Source organism: Musca autumnalis, unplaced genomic scaffold, assembly GCF_047663935.1.
Source record: "Musca autumnalis isolate F117 unplaced genomic scaffold, ASM4766393v1 scaffold_5, whole genome shotgun sequence".
Taxonomy (NCBI): Eukaryota; Metazoa; Arthropoda; class Insecta; order Diptera; family Muscidae; genus Musca; species Musca autumnalis.
In genome coordinates, this window is record NW_027412088.1 from 54,046,567 (window position 1) to 54,073,321 (window position 26,755).

Below are 26,755 nucleotides of genomic sequence, written 5' to 3' on the forward strand. Positions count from 1 at the left end.
TATTTTCCTGAAGGTCTTTTTTGATAATGATAAGGCCCAGTTTCAAACGAAAAGGAAAAAGAAACGTGTTTAAAATACAAACGACGTCATGTCGAAATAGTTTCCTACTCTTCCGAGACAGCAAAAACAAAGTCAAGCAAAAAATCGAAAAAACATCAATAAACCAGACCTAATTTTGTGGTTGTTCCAATAAAAATTCGCATTAAATGGAACCTTAGATTCATGCTCTAGGTTCTGCTTATGTAAAACAAAATCTACGCCATCTATATCGCTTATGTATAGCCCAAGTGTGAACTGATAATTTGTATGTTGCCAACATCTCATCACCATCGATAGATGTCTATTTGTTTAGCGAACAAATTTTTTTATAAGAATAATGTATATATATATAAACAATAACAATACCCTGTAAAAAATAAATAACAAATTAAGCAAAAAATATATAAAAAATACAAAAACAAAAGAAAACCGTTTCTAGACTCTAGAAGCTTAGTCCTACTTTAATCTCGGGATTTGAAATCAATATTCAGTTAAACATCATCTCGTAAACATTGTCGTCGCTGTCGGTTAAGAAAAAATACCGTTTTACTTTTCAAAACAAATTTTAATTAATTTTTTTTTCGTATTGCAAAAAGTGAGTTTTTTCTTTATTGTTGTTTTTATTTTGTAAAATCAAATATTAATCTGTTATAGTGTTAAGATTACAAAACCGACCTCAGCAGGCGAAAATATATTCCATTGACCTTTTTGTAAATAATCTTTAGTTTAAATCGATTGGAAAAAAATAATAGAGTTATTTTTAGAAATACCAATTCCCTTTTAAGTTCAGTGGATGTGTATTCCTAAAATATATTCAACAAATACCAAAGCTGTTATAAGCCATAGTCTGAGTTAAGAGAGATCATAATTTTGGTATTTTAACGGAAAAAATTAACAAGTAAAAAAAATTCAGTCACAAAAGCGTTGCGGAGGGTGGAATTGAAGGAATGGACCGACATAGTCCATTTTGGAAGTGGATCTTATTTTAGGATTCATTCCTTTTTATAGATTTTGTGTCCACAAGTCTTTTCAGTTGGTCACCGTATAACTTAGAGGTTTTGGCCACGATGCCCGGAAGCATTAGCTTGCCCATGAAAAACATAAAATCGCTTAAACAGGACCACAAAGAATAACCTCGGTATAATTTTCCAAAGGTTCTTCAAGCAGATCCTAAACTCTGCTTAAACAAAAATGTTGAACTTTGTGATGGAAGTACCCTAAGGAGAAGACCGATTTCTGAAGTAATACTACATTTGGACAAAATATTAGGAGATCCAAGGTTTAGACGGTTGCTCCGTTCAGCAGTTATAGCGAGTACTATTATAGTAACGCTTTTTTAACTTTTGGGGAAGGTGCGCACCAATAGTGCCAATCTTCAAACAAGTTTAAGTTTGGATTAAATATTACAAAGGCCAAATTTTGGACCGAATCGGCTGATCCGTTCGAGAGTTATCGTACGCATAGTGCCATAGGGATTTTTACAGCTTTCGGGCTATTTTCTCATGAAGTATGGACTTGCCCCCGAAAAAACTTGCATCGTCGTAATGGGGGCAGCGAACACAAGTTGTTACAACAAAGATAAAAGCGATTCGAAAGCAGGCTTTAAAGTGAATTTTTCCGAAATTTTGTGTGGGAGGTACCTAAAGGAATTGACATATATAGTCCATATTCAAGCTTGATCTATGTCTCGTAGAAATATTACGATCTGCAAAGTATGGACCATATCCGTTACTGCCTTCAGGAGTTGTGTGACACAATTCTTCCGAACAATTTCGAACTTTTGTGGGGAATTACCTGAAGGAGTGGAACGATGTGGCTCATCTTCGAACTTAAACTATGTTTGGACAAAATATTATGAATGCCAAATTTTAGACCGAATCGGCAGATCCGTTCGAGAGTTATCGTGCGCTCCAACCAATACTCGTACACATTGTGCCATAGGGGATTTTTACAACTTTCTGGCTATTTTCATGAAGTATGGACTTGTCCCTTATAAAACTTGTACCTTCGTAATGGTGGCAGCGAATACAAGTCGCTACAACAAAAATAAAAACGATCCGAGAGCAGGTCCTAAACTGAACTTTTCCGAAATTTTGTGTGGGAGGTACCCGAAGGAGTGGACCGATAGAATCCATATTGGAATCTCATCTATGTCTGGTAGAAATTTGACGATGTGCAAAGTATGGACCAAATCCGTTACTCCCTTCAAGAGTTATCGTGCGCACAAATTTTCCGAATATTTTTGAACTTTTGTGGGGGAATTACCTGAAGTAGTGAAGTAGTAGCCAAATTTTGGACCAAATCGGCTTATGCGTTCGAATGTTATCGTGCGCACCAGCCAGCCAGACAGACGGACAGTGCTAAATCGACTCCAAATTGTCTGAAACGGATTTCGTCCAAACATACTTCGGGTCTAAAACCATTATATCGATGATGCACATTTTGCCCGTATGAAAGTGTATATACCCTCGTTAGCATAAATGCTGAGGGTATAAAAAGGTCTTTGGTCTTCGCAAAGTCATTTTGGTGCCACCGTGGTACAATTCCCGGGCTAGGCAATACATTATCAACGGTTATAAAACCCCCTCTGCGTAATGTTGGCAACATTTCCTGAATATTTCAACCATGAAAAACTACTCTACAGGTGGTCCCATAAGACTCGCCGATCGGACTTGGCAATAAAAAGTAGGACCCACGGCAGCGGGTTCTTCCGTACCGGACCTATGCTTCTACGTAGGTTTAAATGCTGCTACAAAAACAACAACATCATTGAGCTAATATGAATCGGGATGCACTCATTAATATAAGAGAATTCTCGCTTGTCCCTTCGAGAATCTTTGTGGGAACATATTTATGTATTAAAGCTGCATTCAATTGAATACAATTGCTCATCACATCCTACATAAAGAAGTACTGGATGTTTGGTGATTTAGACAACGTGGATTGAAGACTTCAACGATGATATTCGTGAGGCTATCGAGTACACAGGGTAGCCACTTTGCGATTTGGTTACACGAAATGTGTGTGTCCGATGGCAAAATAACCCACATTGTATTGATGGCCACATTTCCAGAGTGTTTCAGCCATGTAAAAAGTTCTCTACAAGTGGTGTCTTAAGACACGCCGTTCAAACATGCGGTTGCATATCATTGATCTAATATGAGTCGGGGTGCAGTCATTATCCCTTCTGGGATGTTTGTGGAACAATTACAAATATTTTGTCGAAACTTTGTTTATGTTCGAAAATGGGTCATATCTGCCCACTCCTTCGGGTACCTCCATCACATAGGTTCTACATTTTTGGCTTACGCACGTCCAAGCTTGCACATCGCAATATTTCTTCCAGACATAGATCAGGGTCGAATATGGACTCTTTCGCCCACCTCCTACACAAAATTTCAATTTTTCGTAAAAGTGCAGTTTAGCAGAGCTCCGATTTGCTCGTTTTTACTCGCGAATGAAAAGTACTCGCGAGTGGGAGTACTCGAAGAGTGCGAGTAAAAAGTTCGATTTGCTCGTTTTTACTCGCGAGTGAAAAGTACCTGCGAATGGGAGTACTCGAAGAGTGCGAGTTTTAAAAGAAGTTTACTCTCCACTCTTTTGTTTTATATGGAAGCACTCGCGAGTACTCGGGGTTTAAAAATATGAGTGGGAGTGAAAATGCTCGAATTAGAGTACGAGTTTACTCGAAGAGTAAAATCGAGTAAAAATGCATTGATAAATTTTTGGAAAAAATTTTGTATAGTGTTGGTGGGAAGTTTATGGGGGGAAATTGAGGGGGAGCAAATCCCCCACACCCCCTACTTGCGCCACCCTCAACTTGCCCACCCCTCAACTTCCCACCAACGCAATACAAAAAATGTCCAAAAATATATCAATTCATTTTTACTCGATTATACTCTTCGAGTAAACTCGTACATTATTTCGAGCATTTTCAGTCCCACTCTTATTTTTACACACCGAGTACTCGCGAGTGCTCCCAAATAAAACAAAAGAGTGGAGAGTAAACTTCTTTTAAAACTCGCACTCCCACTCGCAGGTACTTTTCACTCGCGAGTAAAAATATGAATATGCTTCGCGAGTGATGAGTAAAAATAGAGTATACTCGTTTTATTTTTTCTACTCGCGCGAGTACTCCCGCTCGAACTCGCTCGAATTTCACTCGCAAGTAGAATTCGAGCGAGTATTTCGGAGCTCTGCAGTTTAGTAGCAGCTCTGGGATCGTGTTGAATCTTTTTGCAGCATGTTGTTCTCGAGGCCTTTGTTAAGACAGTACAAGTTTTTTTTCTGGGGCAGGACCATAGTTCCCTAGAAAGTGGCTTTAAAGTTGCAAGAAAACCCCTACGGCCACTAAGTGAAGCGGCTGTAGCGCAGGATAACTTTCAAACGGAGTTGGTCCAAACATTGCATATCGTAATGTTTGTAGAAGCCACCGTGGTGCAGTGGTAAGGACGTGCGATCTGCATCCAGAAAGTATACGGTTCAATATCTGACCTTATTTAGACGACCTATAACACTCATCTTCATCCAAGCAATTTTAACACATATAACACATTCTGAGTCCTTGAGCTTTCCCATCTGTCAATTTGAGCGCAGCAAACTCAATTTTTATACCTTCCACCATACTATGGATGGTATAATTAAATTTGTCATTCCGTTTGTTACACATCGAAATATTCATCGGAGACACTATAAAGTATATATATTATTGATCAGCATAAAATTCTATGTCGATTTAACCATGTCCGTCCGTCCGTCTGTCTGTTGAAATCAAGATACAGCTCGCAATTTTAAAGATAGAGAGTCAATATTTGGTACATAAGTTTTTATTACTTGCAGGATGGTTGGTATTGAAAATGGGATATATCGGTCCATGTTTTGATATAGCCCCCATAGAACGGTACCTCCCGATTTTCGGTATTTTTAAGGTTTTAGCTTCATTATCCTACCAAAATGGCTCAAATTTGGTATTTAGTTATCGTTGGGTGTATAAAACTTTCCACCTGAAATTTGTTGGTATAAGTCCACGCATTCATATAGCCCCATAGAACGGTACCTCCCGATATTCGGTATTTTGGAGATTTTAGCTTCATTATCCCACCAAAATGGCTGAAATTTGGTATTTAGTTATCGTTGGGTGTATAGAACTTTCCACCTGAAATTTGTTGGTATAGGTTCACGCTTTCATATAGCCCCCATAGAACGGAACCTCCCGATATTCGGTATTTTGAAGGTTTTAGCTTCATTATCCCATCAAAATCGTTGAAATTTGGTAATTAGTCTTCGTTGAGGATATAAACGTCCCACCTTAAATTTGTTGGTATAGGTCCACGCCTTAATATAGTCTCCATAGAACGGTACCTCCCGATATTCGGTATATTGAAGGTTTTAGCTTCATTATCCCACCAAAATGGTTGAAATTTGGTAATTAGTCTTCGTTGAGGATATAAAACGTTCCACCTGAAATTTGTTGGTATAAGTCCATGTTTTCATATAGCCCCCATAGAACAGTACTTCCACATTTTCGGTATTTTGAAGGTTTTGGCCCCAATATGAACCCGAAATGGCTGAAATTTGGCATTTTGTCTTTGTTTCAGTTAACAAATTCTACTCCTCCCAGGAATAAGCATAGGTGCGACGGCGAAGCTAAGTACTTTCGTAGATGAAAGGAAACTAATTATTCCATTCTCTTTCAATTTAATTTTGGTGGAGGGTATAAAAAGTTCGGTCCGGCTGAACTTAACGTTTTCCTACTTGTTTTATATTCATTCTTAAGGGCCATGGTGTCATATTCAAAGCTCTCAAGGTGTTTGTCGTCAAAATATATGCTACACTTCTCCAAATAAAGCATGCATACCAAATAAAGCGTGCATACCAAGTCGTCCTTCACCCAAGCAGCTTCCTTGAAGATAACCTTGTGTTTGCCCGACTAACAAAGGGTTGGGATTTCAATGTCCTCAGCGGAAAGTTCGCGCAACACCGTTGATGGTTTACGAGACGACAGTTTTGAGTTTATGCCTATTTGGTTATGCTTCCTTTCTCCCAAGGACTATTTGTACTGTTGTCGAATTAGTCCGTGCTACTTTCGGAACAATCAGATATCGCTGAGCTGGCAAGTGTAGACACAGTCACTTCCATTGGGTTCTTTCGCTTGGCTGGGTGAATGGTATTGGAAAAAGCCGGTTTGCTGCTGGGGTAACTAAAGCAGCCTTGCTCTCAATAGGCAGTTTGTAAATAGCGACTTTTTAGAGCTTTCGACCAGATTGTGTCAGGAAGTACGGACTTGCCCACTAAAAATACCATTGTAATCAGAAGCACAAGGACTAGCTTCGATGAACATTTCAAAATGATCCTCCAACAGACCTTAAACTGCACTTGAGCGAAAATGTTAAATTTTTGAGATGAAGGTACCAAAAGTTGTGAAGCGATATAGAACGTCTTTAAAGTGATTGTACGAGTTAGTTGCTAAGAAATGGTACGATGTGCAATATTTGTACCAAATCGGGTATCATTTCATTTGGTGGAGGTCGAAAGTTTTTGTTTAGCTTTTATGTTATTTTTTCAGGAAGTATTGTAGCACGAAAAAATTACTAGTTCAAGTTCGTAGATGTATTATATCGGTAGAAACCTTCGGGTATCTCCTCTACAAAAATTTAAAAACATTTTAATTAGGTGCCGTTTAAAGCACGAAGATTCTACAGGCACTACTCCTCCTGTATTATATCGGTACAAACCTTCGGGTATCCTCTCTACAAAAATTTAAAAAACATTTTAATTAGGTGCCGTTTAAAGCACGAAGATTCTAGAGGTACTACTGCTCCGTAAAATACACAATACCACAACAGCATTACACGCCTTATTTACAAATATCAGTCGAGAAATGAACCAGAATAGGCTGTGCGACCGACCTCTTCTTTACATATCGAAGGCCTTAGATACCGTCAACCATGCCAACCTGCTCAGCTACATAGAGAGGTCTTCCATCCAGCTGTATTTGAAACGTTATATAATCAACCATAATTGTGTACGTCAGAATAGAATTCAAAAATAAGAAGTCGAAGATCGTTAAGATGATACACCACAAGGTGGGGTGATATATACGGAACTGTTTAATTTTTACCTTTTTAAAATTCCGTACCCTTTAGACGTCATTGAGATCGTAATGTATGCTGATGATTGTACGATATTGACTTCGGATTCTATCATCTATGATATGTATGAGGTGTTAAAAATATTAACAGCCGACTTAGTGCAGCTCCTCCATTTGAGGAATATGAAAATATCCGCCGCTAAATCCACTACCACACAGTTCACCACCTGGACGGCTGAAATAAGACTACCCCTGAACATATTGGTCAATGATGCCCGGATTCCGACAACAAACTACCCTAATATATTGGGTGTTAAGTTCGATAGCATTTTAAGTTGTCCGCGAAAGTAGGAACAAGGCCCTCAAGTCAGTGGCCGGCAGGACTTGGTGTACTGACAAAGAAACCTTGTTGACTTCATTCAAAGCAATAGGCCGGTCTGTGGAAAAATAATAAAACCGGTCAAAATGCCGACTGCAACGGGGTGCCTCCTCATAATGCCACTGAACCATTTCCTTAGGGAGGCAACGATTTTATAGTGCCTCAGCACAACATCATAGTGTCGTTGCAATACCTGCTTGGGTGTTATCGCCGCACAGTGGTTCAGAATCGTTTTTTCCTGGTCAAAATTCTGTAACTTTTGAACGGATAGAGACATTTTCATATTTTTTTGTTAGACAGATAACACAATCACCTTTCAGATGAATTATAATTCGGTCTGGTAGTTGCAGAAAAAATCAAGGCCAAAGTTAAACTTTTGAGTTTTTTAACTATTTTTCACCAAAATATGGTTTTTTTTGTTTTTATATCTTCATATGTATTATAGATGTTCAAACACCTAAAAATAAATAATAAAATTACCAAAAAAAAAAAAACTAAAAAAATCGAATCGAAGTCGAAGAAAGCTCTTGGTAGAAGTTAGAACTACACTGTGCTACAGTGAAAATTTGCAGGGGTTCTAATGCATAAATTCGGTTTTGTGGGAGTCCACAGAAGACGAAAATACCTTTGGTTTCTTTGGGTCACTTCGGTTTTTCATTTTATAACGGTAAATGTAGTGAAAAATGGGCTTTCTTGGATTTTCAACTTTAAACGGACATTACTTCTTTTTTCCACAACTGATTTGCACACACTGTTTTTCAAATTGAAACACAAAAAATGCCATAACGCATTCATTTTTCAACCGATTTCGTTGGTTTTTCTCATTTTGGAAAGCCAATTAAATTTCCTACTTGCTAACAGTAAATAATTGTACAGTTAGGTGTCGTTTACGCAGCCTAGAGCACAAGGAAAAACATTTGACTGTTTTTAGTGCGTTTTTGTCACACTTAAACCACTATTACTTAGCCATTTGTTAACCGATTTTAAAAATCTATGGCTTGTTCGAAAGGCTTTACTCTCCCCTTTATAATGAAAAACAGTGTGTGCAAATCGGTTGTGGAAAAAAGAAGTAATGTTCGTTTAAATTTGAAAATCCAAGAAAGCCCATTTTTCACTACATTTACCGTTATAACACCAAAACCCGAAGTGACCCAAAGAAACCAAAGGTATTTTCGTCTTCTATGGACTCCCACAAAACCGAATTTGTGCATCAGAAATCCTGCAAAAAAATTTTGTCCACTTTTGTATCACAGTGCTATCTTTCAATTCCCTGAAGATGGTTCGAGAGTCCAATCGAAATATTGGAAAATAAAGCTTCAAAATCAGAATATTGGATTTTTATTTATGAAAAGCCTACCGCCAAACAATTCTCAACAACAAAAAACAAATTTAAAAATTTCGAAAAAAAAATTCAAAAAAAATTTCAAAAAAAAATTTCAAATTTCACTGGGTTTCAAATGTCAATTCCTTTACGTATACGTCAAATAAATCTTCATTAAGAAGGTTAACCCTGCAAAAGCCTATAATATAAACATGGTCCTACCTACCTTACAAAAAACCAATGAACACAATATCAGTTATAGTTTCCGAGAAATAGCTACGTCTTTCTCCAGAAATTTGCAAAAATTAGGTATTCCCAAAAATGGGGAAAATGTTCGTTATTAGGGGCACACCACGCCCACACCTTCCAATATTTTGACCTAATTCTTTGGCTTCCTTAGTTTCAACATGTTTACTGTCGAATCCCGTATAGAAATTAAATATCTTTGATAAAAAAAATTGGATTTTTGGCCAGGAAAATGTATTCCTGAACCTTTGTGCGCCGTAAGCATCCCTGTCATAATCTTGTGGACACACCTTCCAGGCACCTCAGGAGAGATCTTCATGATCTAGGGAGAGAGGTTCCATGTTTTGTTATAGCTCCCATATAAGTGTACCTCTCGATTTTCGGAATTTTGAGGTTTTTTGCTATAATTTTTAACCGAACTGGATGTAATTTGATATTTGATGTTCCCAGTGGTCAATAAATTTCTTCACTAAAAATTGTCAACATAGGTCCATGTTTTGTTATACCCCCCATATAAGTGTACCTCTCAATTTCCGGCATTTTGAGGTTTAACATAAATTTTTTCGACCGCACTTGCTGTTAATTGACATTTGAGGTTCCTAGTAGTCGCAAAACTTCTTCACTAAAAATTGTCAACATAGGTCTAAATTTTGGTATAGCCCCCATATAACAGTACCTCCCGATTTTCGTATTTTGAGGTTTTTAGCTACAATTTTCCACCGAACTGGCTGTAATTTGGCATTTAAGGTTCCCAGTAGTCACAAAACTTCTTTACTAAAAATTTTTAACATAGGTCCCTGTTTTGATATACCCCCCATATAAGTTTACCTCCCGATTTTCGGTATTTTGAAGATTTTAGATACAATTTTTAACTGAACTGGCTGTAATTTGACATTTGAGGTTCCCAGTGGTCACAAAACTTCTTCGCTAAAAATGGTCAACATAGATCCATGTTTGGTATAGCCCCCATATAAGTGCACCTCCCGATTTTCGGTATTTTGTGGATTTTAGCTACATTGTTTGACCAAAGTAGCTGTTTATTGGCATTTAAGGTTTCCTGCAGTCACGAAACTTCCCCACCAAAAATTTTCAACATGGGTCCCTGTTTTGGTATAGACCCCATATAAGAGTACTTCCCGATTTTCGGTATTAAGAGGATTTTAGCTACATTGTTTGAACAAAGTAGCTGCTAATTGGCACTTGAGGTTCCCTGCAGTCACGAAACTTCTCCACCAAAAATTGTTAACATAGGTCCCTGTTTTGATATACCCCCCATATAAGTTTACCTCCGGATTTTCGGTATTTTGAGGATTTTTGCTACAATTTTTAGCCGAATTGGCTGTAATTTGACATTTGAGGTTCCCAGTGGTCACGAAACTTTTTCTCTAAAAATGTTCAACATATATCCATGTTTTGGTATAGCCCCCATAAGAGTGCACCTCCCGATTTTCGGTATTCTGAGGATTTTAGGTAAAATTTTTAACCGACCTGGCTGTAATTTGATATTTAAGTTTCCGAGTGGTCACAAAACTTCTTCCCTAAGAATTGTCACCATAGGTCCATGTTTTGGTATGGACCCCATATAAAGGTACTTCGCGATTTTCGGTATTTTGAGGATTTTAGCTACATTGTAGCTGTTAATTGGCATTTGAGGTTACCAGTGGTCACAAAACTTCTTCACTAAAAATTGTCAACATGGATCCCTGTTTTGGTATAGCCCCATATAACAGTACCTCCCGATTTTCAGTATTTTGAGTATTTTACCTACAATTTTTAACCGAATTGGCTGTAATTTGACATTTGAGGTTCCCAGTAGTCTCAAAACTACTTCACTAAAAATTGTCAACATAGGTCTATATTTTGGAATAGCTCCAATATAAGTGTACCTCCCGATTTTCGGTATTTTGAGGGTTTTAGCTACAATTTTTAACAGAAGTGGCTGTAATTTGACATTTGAGGTTCCCTAAAGCCACGAAACTTCTCCACCAAACATAGGTCTAAATTTTAGTATAGCCCCCATATAACAGTACCTCCCGATTTTCGGTATTTTGAGGTTTTTAGCTACAAATTTTTAACCGAATTGGCTGTAATTTGACTTCTCCACCAAAAATTGTCAACATAGGTCCATTTTTTGGTATAGCCCCCATATAAGTGTACCCTCCGATTTTCGGTATTTTGAAGATTTTAGCTACATTGTTTGTCCGAAATAGATGTTAATTGACATTTGAGATTCGCTGTAGTCACGAAACTTCTCCACCAAATATTTTCAACATAGATTCATGTTTTGCTATAGCCCCCATATAAATGTACCTCCCGATTTTCGGTATTTTGAGGGTTTTAGCTACAATTTTTAACCGAACTGGCTGTAATTTGACTTTTGAGGTTCCCAGTAGTCTCAAAAACTTTCCACCAAAAATTGTCAACAAAGGTCCATGTTTTGGTATAGCCCCCATATAAGTGCACCTCCCGATTTTCGGTATTTTGAGGATGTTACAAAACTTCTTCACTAAAAATTGACAACATAGGTACACGTTTTGGTGTAGCCCCCATATATGTAAGTGTACCTCCCAATTTTCGGTCTTTTGAGAATTTTATTTAAATTTTTTGACTGAACTATCTGTAATCTGACATTTGAGGTTCCCTGTAGTCAAAAAACTTCTCCACCAAAAATTGTCAACATAGGTCCATGTTTTAGTATATACCCCATATAAGGGTACCTCCCGATTTCCGTGATTTTGTGGTTTTTACCTAAATTTTTCGACCTAACTAGCTTTTAATTGACATTTGAGTTTCCCAGAGGTCACAAAACTTCTTGGCTAAAACTTGTCAACATAAGTCCGAATTGGATATATGTATGTGGCTCCCATATAAATGTACCGTCCGATTGAATCTAGGCATTTGGGGTATTCGTGGCATAGGCTGGGGGTATATAGTTGTGAGTACTGTTGAAAGATTCTTTGTTGCAAATACTTTCAGAATCCAAATCTTGATTTTTTTTGCAATAATATATTGAACGAACTACTCGATCTCCACTGATCATGAGATTTCTACTATTAAAACCAACCAGGAGAACATCGTTCCGCATTGCCTTATTACATGAAAATTCTAGATGCAATCATGGATGGTAAACTGCAAAACATAAATTTTACTGAGTCTTCATTTTCTTATCAGTCTGTCGAGACTTTAGGCAGCAGCAAGTTGCCGCAGCCGCCTGATATAGATTTCTAGCCGCTGATGGTGATGACGCTGAAGCTGTAGAAGAAGAAGAATAGATTTCATAGCATGTGTTCTTGAACCTATGAATCGGTGAAATTGGATCAATAGGTATATAAAAATTAGGTGGCAAAATGTTAGAGTCGTAAAATTTTCACACGTTCACACTTCGGATGTTGTTGGCCGAAATAATTGCCTGGCTTGGTGTGTTTGTTGTTCAACTGTCTTGTCACAGAGATAGTACCCCAAGCTGCTGATAAACTTTTGTACGTCAATTCAAAAACAACAACGAATAATAAAAAATGCCAAGCAAGTGAAACGAATGAGAAGAGTTTTGCAAATCTCAGGAGATTAATGCTCAGATCGGCGGAAAATTGTTATCAGTTTTTTTTAGATTCCAATGAGACAGATTTCTTTTTCACAATTCAGTAAAATGTCAGCTCTAGTTCTCTCTCAGCCCTCTCTCTATATATAAGATCTATATAAATAATTCTCATAACCCCACTTGAGCCATACTCATTGCGCATTTTCTCCTCGTCTCTGTCCACAGGTTCATCAAAGTTTTAAAATGGCTTTGTCCAAAATCGACACCGACATGGATCAGGAGAAATATTTGCGAGAGGTGACACGCCATTTTCGCGGCATTGAAAAACCTCTGAAATATGGTCCAGTAATTGAAACCCTCAATGATTTAATAGCTGCCCTACATCAGGAGTTTGCCACCAATTATGTCAACATTGAAATGGTCAATCACATTATGTTGGCATACAAATCAAATCCTAAGGAGTGGAAGAAATTTGCCAAATTCGATCGTTTTAAATATACCCGGAATTTGGTAGATGCCGGTAATGGGAAATTTAATTTAATGATCCTGTGCTGGGGTGAGGGTCATGGTTCGACAATACATGACCATTCGGATTCGCATTGTTTTATGAAAATGCTAAAGGGGGAATTGATGGAGACCCGATTCACTTGGCCGGAGAATACCACGGCGGAAGATCATTTGGATTCAATAGCAGAGGGTGAGGAATTTGAATATCATGATGCCCTGCAGGTGTTGGGGCAAAGGACAATGGGTCTCAATGATGTGGCCTATATAAATGGTAAGTTGAGAACAAAAAGAAATAATCTTTGCTTAATACTAATAACTCTTCTTGGTAATTACAGACAACTTGGGCCTGCATCGCGTTGAAAATCCCAGCCACTCTGATACTGCCGTTTCGCTGCACTTATATTGTCCACCCTTCGATACCTGTTCCATGTTTGAGAAAAACACCGGCAAGCGTATGAAATGTAATGTCACTTTCTGGAGCAAATATGGCGAGAAGGTGGATCATTAACCCGTCCCAAGAGCTTTTTGTTTTGCATTTGTCACCTTTGTAAAATTTGTAGCCCCAAAAATATACACACACACCCCCACAAAACGTATCAAAAATTAATCTGTAGTTGAAAAAGAAGAAGACAAAAGAAGACTTATTTAGTTTTTAGTACATCTTAGTTAGTAGTTGTAGTTGTAAATCCATATCATTTATAATAACTATTATTATTGTTTTTATATATAGTGTTGTATTTATAAGAAATTGCATTTTTAAATTTTAAATAAAATAATTAGAAAAAACAAAATAAAAAAATAATTGCTTTGTATTCCATAATTTATTCTAGAGTTTCAAAGCGAACAAAACGGACACATGACTGATTTTCAAAATTAAAATATTCAAGAAAATATTGGTCCATATTTTAGTTTCAAAAATTTTGGCTTCTCTTCCGTTTCATTTATAATAGGGCGAAGTAGTGAATGTGAGAAATCCTACGCAAGTGAACAATTACAACAGGGCTGTTAGGGGATATGACTGATTTTCAAAATTACAATATTTAAGAAAATATTGGTTCATATTTTAGTAACAAAAATTCAAAGTTGTCGGTCCTCTCACATTTTCTTCTTCTTCTCACAGAAGAGATCATCTCACATCTTCTCATAGAAGACCTTAAGATCTTCTCACAGAAGACCATGAATTCTTAAATTAAAAATTAAAAAATATTCAAAAAATTAAAAAAATATTATTGGTTTAGTTTCAAAAATTCTAAGTTTTTGATCTTTGTCGGGTTCTCTTCCGGTTCATCTATAATAGGGCGAGTTAGTGAAAGTGAGAAATCCCCCAATTGGGCTGTCATATCTCCTGACTGATTTTCAAAATTAAAATATTAAACAAATATTGCAGAAAATATTGGTCCATATTTTAGTTTCAAAAATTTTACGATTTCGGTCTTTGTTGACTCCATTTCCGATTCATTTATAATAGGGCGAGTTATTGAAAGTGAGAAATCTCCCGCAAGTGAACATTCACAATTAGGCTGTCAAGAGATATGACTGATTTTCAAAATTGCAATATTTAAGAAAATATTGGTTCATATTTTAGTAACAAAAATTCAAAGTAGTCGGTCCAATCACATCTTCTTCTTCTTGTCACAGAAGAGATCTTCTCACGTCTTCCCTTAGAAGACCATGATGTCTTCTTATAGAAGACCGTAAGATCTTCTCACAGAAGACCATGAAATCTTCTCTTAGAAATCCATCTTCTAATAGAAAACGATGAGGTCTTCGCTTGGAGACCCGGCGATCTTCTCATAGAAGGCCATGAAGTTTTCCGATAGAAGACTATGAGGTCTTCTCATGGAAGACCATGAAATCTTCTCATAGAAGACCAGAAGGTCTTCTCATGGAACGCCACGATGTCTTCTATTAGAAATGTATCAGATCATAAGGTCTTCTCACAGAAGACCATGAGTTGTTCTCATAGAAGACCATGAGATCTTATCATAGAATACCACATCTTCTCACAGAAGACCATGCAGTTTTCGCTTGGAGACCAGGAGTTTTTTTCATAGAATACAATGAGATCTTCTCATAGAAGACCATAAGGTCTTCTCATAGACAATTAAGTCTTCTTATAGAAAACCATGTGGTAATCTCATGGAAGACCATGAGGTCTTCTCATGGAAGAACATGAGGTCTTCTCATAAAAGACAATTAAGTCTTCTAATAGAAGACCATGAGAGATCTTCTCATAGAAAACCATGAGGTCCTCTCATAAAAGACCATAAGGTCTTCTCACAGAAGACCATGAAGTCTTCTCTTAGAAATCGATGAGGTCTTCGCTTGGAGACCAAGCGATCTTCTCACAGAAGATCATGAAGTCTTCTCTTAGAAATCCATGAGGTCATCTCATAGGAGACCATGAGGTCTTCGCTTGGAGACCAGGAGTTCTTTTCATAGAATACCATGAGGTTTTCCCATAGAAGACCATGAGATAATCTCACGGAAGACCATGAGGTCTACTCATAAAAGACAATTAAGTCTTCTTATAGAAGACTATGAAGTCTACTCATAGAAGACCATGAGGTCTTCTCATAGAATACCAGACCTTATCACAGAAGACCATGAGGTCTTCGCTTGGAGACCAGGAGTTCTTCTCATAGAAAACGATGAGATATTCTCATAGTAGACCATAAGTTCTTCTCACAGAAGACCATGAAATCTTCTCTTAGACAACCATGAGCTCTTCTCATAGAAGACCATGAGGTCTTCCCAAAGAAGTCCATGGCTTGATCGACTGCTGCAGACTTTATAAAGTAGGACCTGAGTGATTTAAGGGCCTCCTGACTATCGACGTAGATTGTCACTATATCTTTACACCCATTCGAGTGCCTGAATGATGAGCACGAAAAATTACGAATTGAGTATCCGATTTATCCGAAATTTAGCATATAAAATTTACTACAAACGTACATACATCAAGTTCCATGAGGGTCTGTCTATTTTAAAAACTGTAACTAAGGTAACTGACTTCCTCCCCAAAGTTCACAAATTTTGCTTTTATGCGTTTTAGGGGATATTCGGAAATAGTTTGCAAATTTTAACTTAAAATACTTCTTGTGGTCCTGTTTATATGGTTTTCTTGGGCAAGTCCATGATTCCTTACATAATGGTCTAAAATTCTAAAAATATCCACGTTGACCAACTAAGGTGTCTGATCCTTGTAGGTACGGTAACTATCGAAAGAAGGTATTAACATTGGTCCAAGTTTTTCCGTCGTAATAATTCTTCCACATTTAAAAAATTTTCGAATATGGACTATATCGCTCCTTCGAGTCCTCTTGTACAAAATTTCAATATTTTTCGCAAATGTGAAGTTTAGGGACATGTCTATGATTTTTTTTTAATACGACAGTATAATTTTATCGGGGTTAAGTCCATATTGACTGAGATAATTACCACAAAGCTAGAAAAACCCTACGGCCACTAACTAAAATGATTCTTAAATAGACTTTCTCAATTTTGTCCAATCTTTGCACTACGTAATTATTTTTCCAAATTTACGTCAAATTCGAAGATGGTCTATATCGCTTCCGGAAGCTCCCCCACAAAATTTCAAACACTTAGGCTTTTGGATAATTCTAGCGGTATTTATTACAACAGTAATGTTGTGGAAAAACAACCCATACTTCTTTGCATTACGTCATAGGCTGTCGGAATTATTTACATACATATAAATTTTAAAAACAATTTCAAAAATACTTCACATATGAACGAATGGCAATGCTCTGCTTCACTCTTCATTTAACGACGCAAACCGAGGTGCTAGTGTATAAAATTACTTTGGCTCCATCTACATGTCACAAAACGCAAGTCACAAATATAAAATATAACTTTGTATAATATTATCAAGATGTCGCTGAACGGAAAGGCGAAGAAGTTAACTCCCGATATTTGGCATATTTAAGAATTTGGCGTAATGTTTTACAAAAAAGTTTGCAAAAATCAAGACATTTTATGAATTTTATTCTTGGCAAGGTTTAACTGGTAACAAGTATCAACAATATGAGGCAGAGAATATTCTTACCAGGAGGGTTAACATATGGACCAAGGGTGTACCAGATTATATTAGATGTAAACAATGTCCTATAGGTCTCAAAGAGGGAAGATCTGGAAACTAAGATGTTTTATGAGATTTTTAGTTCGCGAGGAGGGGTTGGCATATATTACAATAAATACTAGCTATAGGATATCTCGATTAGGAGAATTCCCAAAATCGACTAAAAATGTACCAGGATATATAAAGAGTAAACAAGACCACACAGGTGGCCCTGCTTGCCAATTTAACCATTCTACGTTGTCTAGTTTTCTGTGTGGAGCTTAAATTTATAGCAGGTCATTCCGTTTGTAACTACTCGAAATAATCATTGTAGACCCCACAAACTATATATATTCTTAATCAGCATTCAATTCTACATCGATATAGCCATGTCCGTCCGTCTGTACGTCTATCCGTCTGTGGAGATCACTCTAGCTTCCGAACGGATTGAAGTAGTTGGATGAAATTTTGGTAAAATCTATTATATCGTCACCATAAATGCCGGAAGACATAATCCACAAAAATAAAACTTTACAGGAGAAACAAAAAACGTTATAAATAAAAAACGTTATAATAAAATATCGAAAAATTTTAAGACAGAGAAGAAATATAGTTTTGGGTTACGTCTTTTGGTACTGTATTTTTCTGAAATACTAAAAGACGTAACCCACAATTTACTGAATTGTTGAAGAAACTAGTATAAATGAAAAATTATAAACAAATTAGAACTGGTTTATTGGCCTACGCGGTTAAGCGAACTTTAAACTAGCAATCTAACGGTGTTGGGTTCAATTCCCAGTCTTGACGTTGGACCACAATTAGGTGAACTGTCTATTCCAACCATCACTATAATTACTTATAATTTCAATCGTATTAGACGATATTAAATCTGGAATATTATATTTATTGTTGTATTTATGGTAGAATCTGGTAGTCGTCTTTGATATCAGTTTTAAAAAAGATTATACTGATAGGATCAAAAGCCAATGGATCTCCTGTCTTTTTGTATAAGTAAACCAATACAGAAAATTTGCGTTTTTCTCTGGACCTATTTGATAACAACAATCAGTTGATCTCTATTAAACCATGGTTTGGTTGACAAGACCATCTTTTGCAAACTTACGGCCTAATCGTATTCGTCTTCAAAGATTTAATCTTTGTACTAGAACGACGTTCTTTCTTTTGGAAAAATGAACAATATCGAGACGAGCATTGCCTTCCGAATAACCACTTCCTTTAGTACGGTTAACATATTGTTTTCCATATGTGCGTTTTAGATGTTTATTTAAATCAGGGCATATGTCAAGTTGTCAAGTCAAAGTTATTGCTTTAAAAATTAACTAAAAGGATGGTCTTTGTGATTTTTGAAAAAGCTACCATTCATGAGATGTCGTCACCTAAGAGTCAAATTACGCATATGGAGAAATAAGCCGAGTAAGATACTAAACTGTTAAAGTAACTACACCACGTGATAGGTATTTCCATAATCTTTCATACGTTACCCATTTTGTAGTAATCGGTTCAGTAGAACCGGGTCTAACCCGGTTTTGAATCTGGACTTTCGGGTCAAATATCCGGTTAACTGAATCCGCCTCCGTGGAAATTATACATTAACTCAATAAGCCCTCCCTCTGGCATTAGAATTGCTGCAAAAATCAAAGAATGCATTGTTTGTACAGCTGTTTAGTTTTGAAATAATATGGGTTAGGCCTTTTGTGTTCTATGAAAATTACAGTATGCTGTTACGTCTATTGGCATTTCTTGAATAGGATCGTTATTTTTAAACGTAGAAGCTTGAAATTTTGCAAGAGCATGTATTTTAGCTTAATATATTAGATTCCATCAAAAAACGAATTTCGATTTCCATGTCGGTTACGTCTTCCGGCATTTATGGTGACGATATGTATGTAGGACATTTGGTATTGAAGGCGGGCTATGTAGGTCCATAGCCTCCATACAAAGTGACGCGTGACGCGTAGTCGTTTTAAAGAAGTTTTAGGATATTTGTCCCACTTGACCACCGAATTGGTGTTAATTTGGTATTTTGTGTCTCCAGAGGCTAAAAACATTTCTACCAAAGTTTGTTTATATAGGTCCACGTTTTGGTAGAGCCCCCATATATAGTACGCGTCACTTTAAGATATTTTGAATGTATTAGTCCCATTTGACCACAGAATCAGTTGTAAGTTTGTATTTTGTGTTTCCACAGGCTAAGAAATATTTCTATGTTTATATAGGTCAAGATTTTGATATAGTCCCCATAGGACGATATCTCCCGATTTTCGGTATTTTTGAAGGTTTTAGCCTCATTATCGCAGCGAAATGGTTGAAATTTGGTATTTAGTCTTCGTTGGGTGTATAAAACTTTTCCCCGGAAATTTTTTGGTATAGGTCCACGCCTTCATATAGCCCCCATAGGACGGTACTTCCCGATTTTCGGTATTTTGAAGGCTGTGGCCTCAATATTCCACCGAAATGGCTGAAATTAGGTGGTTAGTCTTCACTTGGGGTATAAAACATTCCATATGGAATTTGTCGGTATAGGTCACACGCCCTCATATAGTCCCCATAGGACGATATCTCCCAATTGTCGGTATTTTTGAAGGTTTTAGCTATACTATACTATACTACCGGTTTTGAAGTGTTTAGCCTCATTATAACACCGAAATGGCTAAAATTTGGTACATTGTCTTCGTTGTGGGTATAAAACTTTCCACCCTATATTAGTCTTCATATACTAGCTCCCATAGAACGGCATCGCCCGATTTTCGGTATTTTTAAGGTTTTAGCCTCATTATTCCACCGAAGAGGCTGAAATTTGGTATTTAGTCTTTTTCCGGGCTACAAAAATTTCCCTCAGAAAATGTTCGGTATACGTGCATGTTTTGGGGGGTAACCCCATAGAACGGTATATCCCAATTTTCGGTATATTGAAGGTTTTAGCCTCATTATAACACGGAAATGGCTGCAAGATAATACTTAGTCTTCGTTGACGGTATAAAACTTTCCACCTAATGTTTGTCGGTATAGGTCCATGTCTTCATATAGTCCCCATAGAGCGGTACCTCCTGATTTTCTACATATAGCTGGTTCTCCACCAAAATACCTGATATTTGGTATTCAGTTTTTGATAGAGGTATGAAACATTCCAGTCGACATGTGCCGGTATAGGTTGACGTCCTCAAATACCCCCATAGGACCGTACCTTCCGATTTACGGTATTTTGAAAGTTGTGGCCTCAATATACCACCGATATGACTTAAATTTAGTATTTAAATTGCCATGGGTGTATAAAATACTGCAGAAGAGAATTATCAGTATAAGCCCTTTTCTTCAAATAACGCCATAGAAGTGTACTTTCCTATGTTGTTATATACCCCCCATAGAAAGATCCTCCCAATTTTCGGTACAGGTTAACGTTTTTTACAGCCTCCATAGAACGGCGCTCCCGATGTTGTTAACTATCCAAATGCATAATATCCACGTTTAGGTCTAGTCGGTTTTGCCCAGTTTTGTGTATTTCGCTCAATTCGGAAAATTGTAAATATTGGTCCATGTTTTGGAAAGAACAAAAATGTCGCCCCATATTAACTGTTTTGAAGGGAGTATTATCAGTTGATATATATATATATATATACTACTCCTGCAATAAAAGCAAGATTTTAGTAAATTCATAAACGAAATAAAACTAATTGTTCCTATTCACTTTAATACAGTTCGTGGTGGAGGGTATAAAAAGTTCGGCCCGGCCGAACTTAACGCTTTTCTTACTTGTTACTTTTAACGGCAGATAATTCTTGAAGTGGAATGAATGTTTCAAAAATAGTGGTGTCTTTTATAGCAAGCCAATTTTCATGATGTTTATCAATTGTTTTGTTCTCTTGTTCTGATCCAGATTTTTGAAATTCCTTTGCAGATATAGTATATACGATCTGACAAATTAGAGAAATCATATCCCGCAACATCCACCTGAAAGTTTGCTAGAATTTCTTCGAATTCTGTCCGTCACATGCTGGAATAGACGAAGTTTATGAACACCATATTTCAAAAATATACAAATGTGAAAACACACACTACTGTACGAGTAATCCTAAAAACATCATTTTTTATACCCTCAGCATTTATGCTAACGGGGGTATATACACTTTCATACGGGCAAAATGTGTGTATGTTTGGACGAAATGTGTTTCAGACAATTTGGAGTCGATTGAGCAATGTCCGTCTGTCTGTCTGTCTGGCTGGAGCGCACGATAACTCTCGAACGGATCAACCGATTCGGTCCAAAATTTGGCTTTCGAAATATTTTGTCCAAACTTAGTTTAAGTTCGAAGATGGGTTATATCAGTCTACTCCTTCCGGTACCTCCCCCACAAAAGTTCGAAAATGTTCGGAAAATTTGTACTTACGAAAACTCTTGAAGGAAGTAACCGATTTGGTCCATACTTTGCAAATCGTGAAATGTGTACCAGACTTAGATGAGGTTCCAATATGGAATCAATCGGTCCACTCCTTCGGGTACCTCCCACACAAAATTTCGGATAAGTTCAGTTTAGGACCTGCTCTCGAATCGCTTTGATTTTTGTTTTGGCAACTTGTATTCACTGCCCCCCATACGACGCACAGAGTCCGATTTTCCGAAAAACCTGGCCAAAACTCTAAAAATGAATGGATTTTGACCTAACCTTTGGTTCTTATGTTTTTCGACCCGCTGATTACATTTTTGATATTATTTAACCCTCAGGCGTTCATTTAAGGGGTCTTTTTGGTCCCTCCTCCTATAAAATGTGATCTTATCGGATAAAAATATTCTACAAAATTTGTTCGCCATCAATTTCTACTATAGGTCCTAGAATACACCAAAACACTATATCTTACCTAAACTCCAGAAATATGCAAAATTATAAACACATTTAAGGGTTAATGACGTAATTTATATGGGTTTTGGCAAAATTGTCATACAAAGCATCATTATAGAAGAATGGCATCAAAGACAAAAATGTTCTCCGCTAAATTTCACTATAAGTCAATAAAGAAATTAAATCTCTATTTTCATTACATACAAAGGAAATATCGGTATCAATTTTGCTAAAATACCAAGAAACTAAAATAGCATTGCAAGCTTCTACCATTTCTACAGTTTTGGAAATGTTTGAGTTAAGATCACTTGGAATCCTTGCACTTGAGGTGTATAATGTCTTTGGCAACTTTACTGACAAGAATGCGAGGAATATTTTTCTTAAAAAAATTAACCCTCGTGCGAGTCATAAAAGGGGTCTTTTTGGTCCCTTTTTCTAAAAATCTTTAAAATCTTCTATAAAATCTGATGGAATCAGATCAAAATATTCTAGAAATTTGTTCGCCATAAAATTTTATTATAGGTCTTAGAATACATCAAAACTCTAAATTATAACCAAACGCCAGAAAGTGACCCTATCCTATATTCTGACATTCTGAATCAAAGAAAATCTGTACATATCTGCAAGACAAATGTCACATAAAAACGAAAAGTGCAAATATGTGCAGGATATTTCGATGGAAATTAGTAAAAAACTCTTCCCTTTTTATGAAATGATAAGTTACACAGTCCAACTCGATCTTACTCATATCTATTTTCATAATTTATTGTGAAAATTTATCTTAAAAAAAATTAACAAGTACCGACATCAATTACACTGGTCAACAGGACTTTTGTTTCAACCGAAGTTGCAGTTGTTTCTAGATGAAATCGGCGAGTTATTTTCAAATCCGGTCCCGGGTTTTCTCCATCAGCTCTTGTTTTTGAGATATAGCTCAAAATCGGTTTTTACGAGTTTAACCCAGACTTTCGTTATTTTCGGATACAAACAAATATTTTTTGTGGGTTTTTCGACATTAATATATAAAGGAGATGTTGTACGCTCGATAAAAATCGTATTCGAAAGAGTTTTTTTTCCCACTAATAAATTAAAGTTGTTTTAATAAAATATTAAAACAACAACTATGGGATTAAGCCTGACTATTTTGAAAAACAAAATAGAAGTCGTCATCCCAAACAAAAAACGCCAACCCTCCTAATGGTGAGTATATATCAAAAAAATATAGAAAATATACGACGGACCTAGTAAAAATTGCATATTTTGAGTACTTTAAGCTGTAATTACGTCATCGGGGGAAGTCATAGGATCTTCATATGGTACTCCGGATATGCTCCGGATATATATTTTTTCATAACTACACGCACTGGGATCCTATAAACAATATCTGACCCTTTTTAGTGTAAATTGATAAAAAAATTTTCGATTTTTGGCCAGGTTTTTTTGAAAATCGGACACTGTGCGACGGTACAAGTTTCATCAGGCGCAAGTCCATACTTCCTGAGAAAATAGCCTGAAAGTTGCACAAAACCCCTATGACGCTGTGTGAGATGGTTGGAGCGCAAGATAACTCTCGAACGGATCTGCCGATTGGGTCCAACATTTGGCCTTAGTAATATTTTGTCCAAACATAGTTTAAGTTCGAAGATAAGCTATATCGGTCCACTCCTTTAGGTACCTCCCCCACAAAAGTTCAAAAATGTTCGGAAAATTTGTTCGTACATTAACTCTTGAAGGGAGTGTCCGAATTGGTCCATACTTTACACATACTAATGTATCTACCAGATATAGATCAGGTTCAAATATTGACTATATTTGTCCACTCCATCCGGTACCTCCCACACAAAATTTTGGATAAGTTCACTTTAAGACCTGACATCGAATCACTTTGATTTTTGTTGAAGCAACTTGTATTAACTGCCTCAATTACGATGGTAAAAGTTTTTTTCAGGGGCAAGTCCACACTTCATGAGCAAACAGCCCGAAGGGTGTAAAAACCCTCTATGGCACCGAGTGTAGTGGCTGCAGATCCACTTCCATACTAGTCAATGTCGATCCATTCCTTTAAGTATCTCCTCCGCAAAACTTTTGCTCTTTAATCCTAATCAACATTATTGTCGGTTTAAACGCCGAACATTTTTTGGGAAAAAATTGTTTCAATATACACAGGCTGAGGGTATATCTCTGTCGGCCAAGCCGACTGATACTTTTTTACTTGTTATAAAATAATATCGAAACAAAATGCAAAACAACAACACCGATTGATTGAAAACACCCAAAAACCCTATACCAAACATTCACAAAACTCCGAGTATACTCAGTATAATTAAAACTGAGTACCGCTCGATAATTTTACTCGATAACGAATATTGTCATCCCAAATTTGAGTACTCGCTTCGAAACAACCGATATCGAATCACATAATTAGGCCCCTGGTCTTAACTGAACTTTTGTGCGGGATGTCTAGGACTACCCTCTATTAAATGGCGTTAAAAAGTGTAGAACTTTTAGACCTGAATAGAATCGGCCTTAAATATTCCATTAGCATTGGACTGTACTTATAAACTGCCCTTAAGTCAATATGTTGTTCGAAGATTTCGAACATAATTTTTACGATGTACAAATGTCAATCACTCTTTTGCGAATTGCGGATCTTGAAATGGCAGCCTATGTTGGGCGCCATTTTCAATCACACAAAGTTTATAAATCACAGAAACTACTTTTTTCTTATAATTAGTCGATCTTTAATTTGAACGAATGGTGAAGCGGTTCTCCATGTTGGGCGCCATTTTTAAAGTAAAGAAATCAAATGAATTAGTAACAAATTATTTTTTCTCACCTTATAAAGCCAAATAGATTTTTCGACGCCATTCAATTTGCCATTTTCAAAGTAAAGAACTAGTAAAAATAATATTTTCTCAGCTTGCAAAGAAAATAGATTTATTCGACATCATATAACTTACCGATCTTTGATTTGAATGAATCTTGAAGCGGCAGCCCATGTTGGGCGCCATTTCCAATCACTTAATGTAAATGCATCAAAGGAACTAGTGACAAAAAATAGTTTAGAGCCAAGTACCGATGTGCAATTTGAAGAAATCTTGAAACGACACACTGTTGGGCGCCATTTTGAATGTAAAGAAATCCAAGGAACTTGTAAAAATAAATATTTTTTCTCAGCTTGCAAAGCCAAATAGATTTATTCGACGTCATCTAATTCATCGGTCTTTGATTTGAACGAATCTTGAAGCGGCAATCCATGTTGGGCGCCATTTCCAATCACACAATATAGAGAAATCAAAGAAACTAGTGAATGCCAAACAGACTTTTCGACGTCATTTAATTTACCGATGTACATTTTGAAGAAATTTTCAAAGGACACACCATGTTGGGCGCCATTATCAAATTTAAAGAGTAGGGGAACAAGTTAAAAACAAGTAAAAAAGTATCAGTCGGCTTTGCCGACAGAGATATACCCTCAGCCTGTGTATATTGAAACTATTTTTTCCAAAAAACGCATGTATTTAGGGAGTTTTAAAAATTTTGGGCGTTTGAACTGACAAAAATGTTGATTAGAATTTAATATTAAAAGTTTTGCGGAGGAGATACTAAAAAGAATGGATCTCCAGCCACTACATATGGTACCATAGGGGTTTTTTAGAACTTCAGGGATGTTTGCTCAAGAAGTATGAACTTGCCCCTGAAACAACTTTTACCATCGCAATTGAGGCAGCAATGCAAGTTGCTTCAACCAAAATCAAAGTGATTCGAAAGCAGGTCTTAAAGTGAACATGTATCCGAAATTTTGAGTGGGAGGTACCGGATGGAGTGTACAAATATAGTCCATATTTGAACCTGATCTATATCTGGTAGATATATTAGGATGTGTAAAGTATGGACCAATTCGGCCACTCTCTTCAAGAGTTATCGTACGCACAATTTTCCGAACATTTTTGAACTTTTGTGGGGGAGGTACCTGAAGGAGTGGACCGATATGGCTTATCTTCGAACTTAAACTATGTTTGGACAAAATATTACTAAGGCCAAACTTTGGACCGAATCGGCAGACCTGTTCGAGAGTTATTTTGCCCTCCAACCTCCTCACACGGTGTCATAGGGGTTTTTTTGCAACTTTCAGGCTATTTTCTCAGGAAGTATGGACTTGTTCCTGATGAAACTTATACCGTCGTATGGAGGGCAGTGAATACAAGTTGCTAAAGCAAAAATCAAAGCGATTCGAGAGATGTTCCTAAACTGAACTTTTCCAAAATTTTGTGTGGGAGGTACCCGACGGAGTGGACCGATTGAGTCCATATTAAAACCTGATCTAAGTCTGGTACACGCTCCACGATGGGCAAAGTATGGACCAAATCGGTTACACCCTTCAAGAGTTATCGTGCGTACAATTTTTTTTCGAACATTTTCGAACTTTTGTGGGGGAGGTACCGGAAGGAGTGGACCGATATAGCTCATCTTCGAACTTAAACTAAGTTTGGACAAAATATTTCGAAAGCCAAAATTTGAACCGAATCGGTTCATCCCTTCGAGAGTTATCGTGCGCTCCAGCCAGCCAGACAGATAGACGGACGGACATTGCTCAATCGACTCCAAATTGTCTGAAACACATTTCGTCCAAACATACTTGGGGTCTAAAACCATTATTTCGATGAGGCACATTTTGCCCTTATGAAAGTGTATATA

General features: G+C 36.9%; 1 protein-coding gene across 2 annotated transcripts in view; it reads left to right on the forward strand.

Moving 5' to 3' along the window:
- Nucleotides 1-13,919, forward strand: part of LOC141405317 (cysteine dioxygenase type 1) — a 31,340-nt gene extending 17,421 nt beyond the window's left edge. The window contains exons 1-3 of one of the 2 annotated variants that reach the window (XM_073989524.1): nucleotides 508-634; nucleotides 12,839-13,391; nucleotides 13,456-13,919. In XM_073989524.1, coding sequence (XP_073845625.1) covers nucleotides 12,857-13,391; nucleotides 13,456-13,628 — 708 coding nt within the window. In that variant the 5' untranslated portion in view covers nucleotides 508-634; nucleotides 12,839-12,856 and the 3' untranslated portion in view covers nucleotides 13,629-13,919. Of the gene's footprint in view, nucleotides 1-507; nucleotides 635-12,838; nucleotides 13,392-13,455 lie in introns of those variants that run through there. The other variant, XM_073989523.1, reaches the window with a different exon arrangement.
- The last annotated feature ends 12,836 nt before the right edge of the window (nucleotides 13,920-26,755 follow it).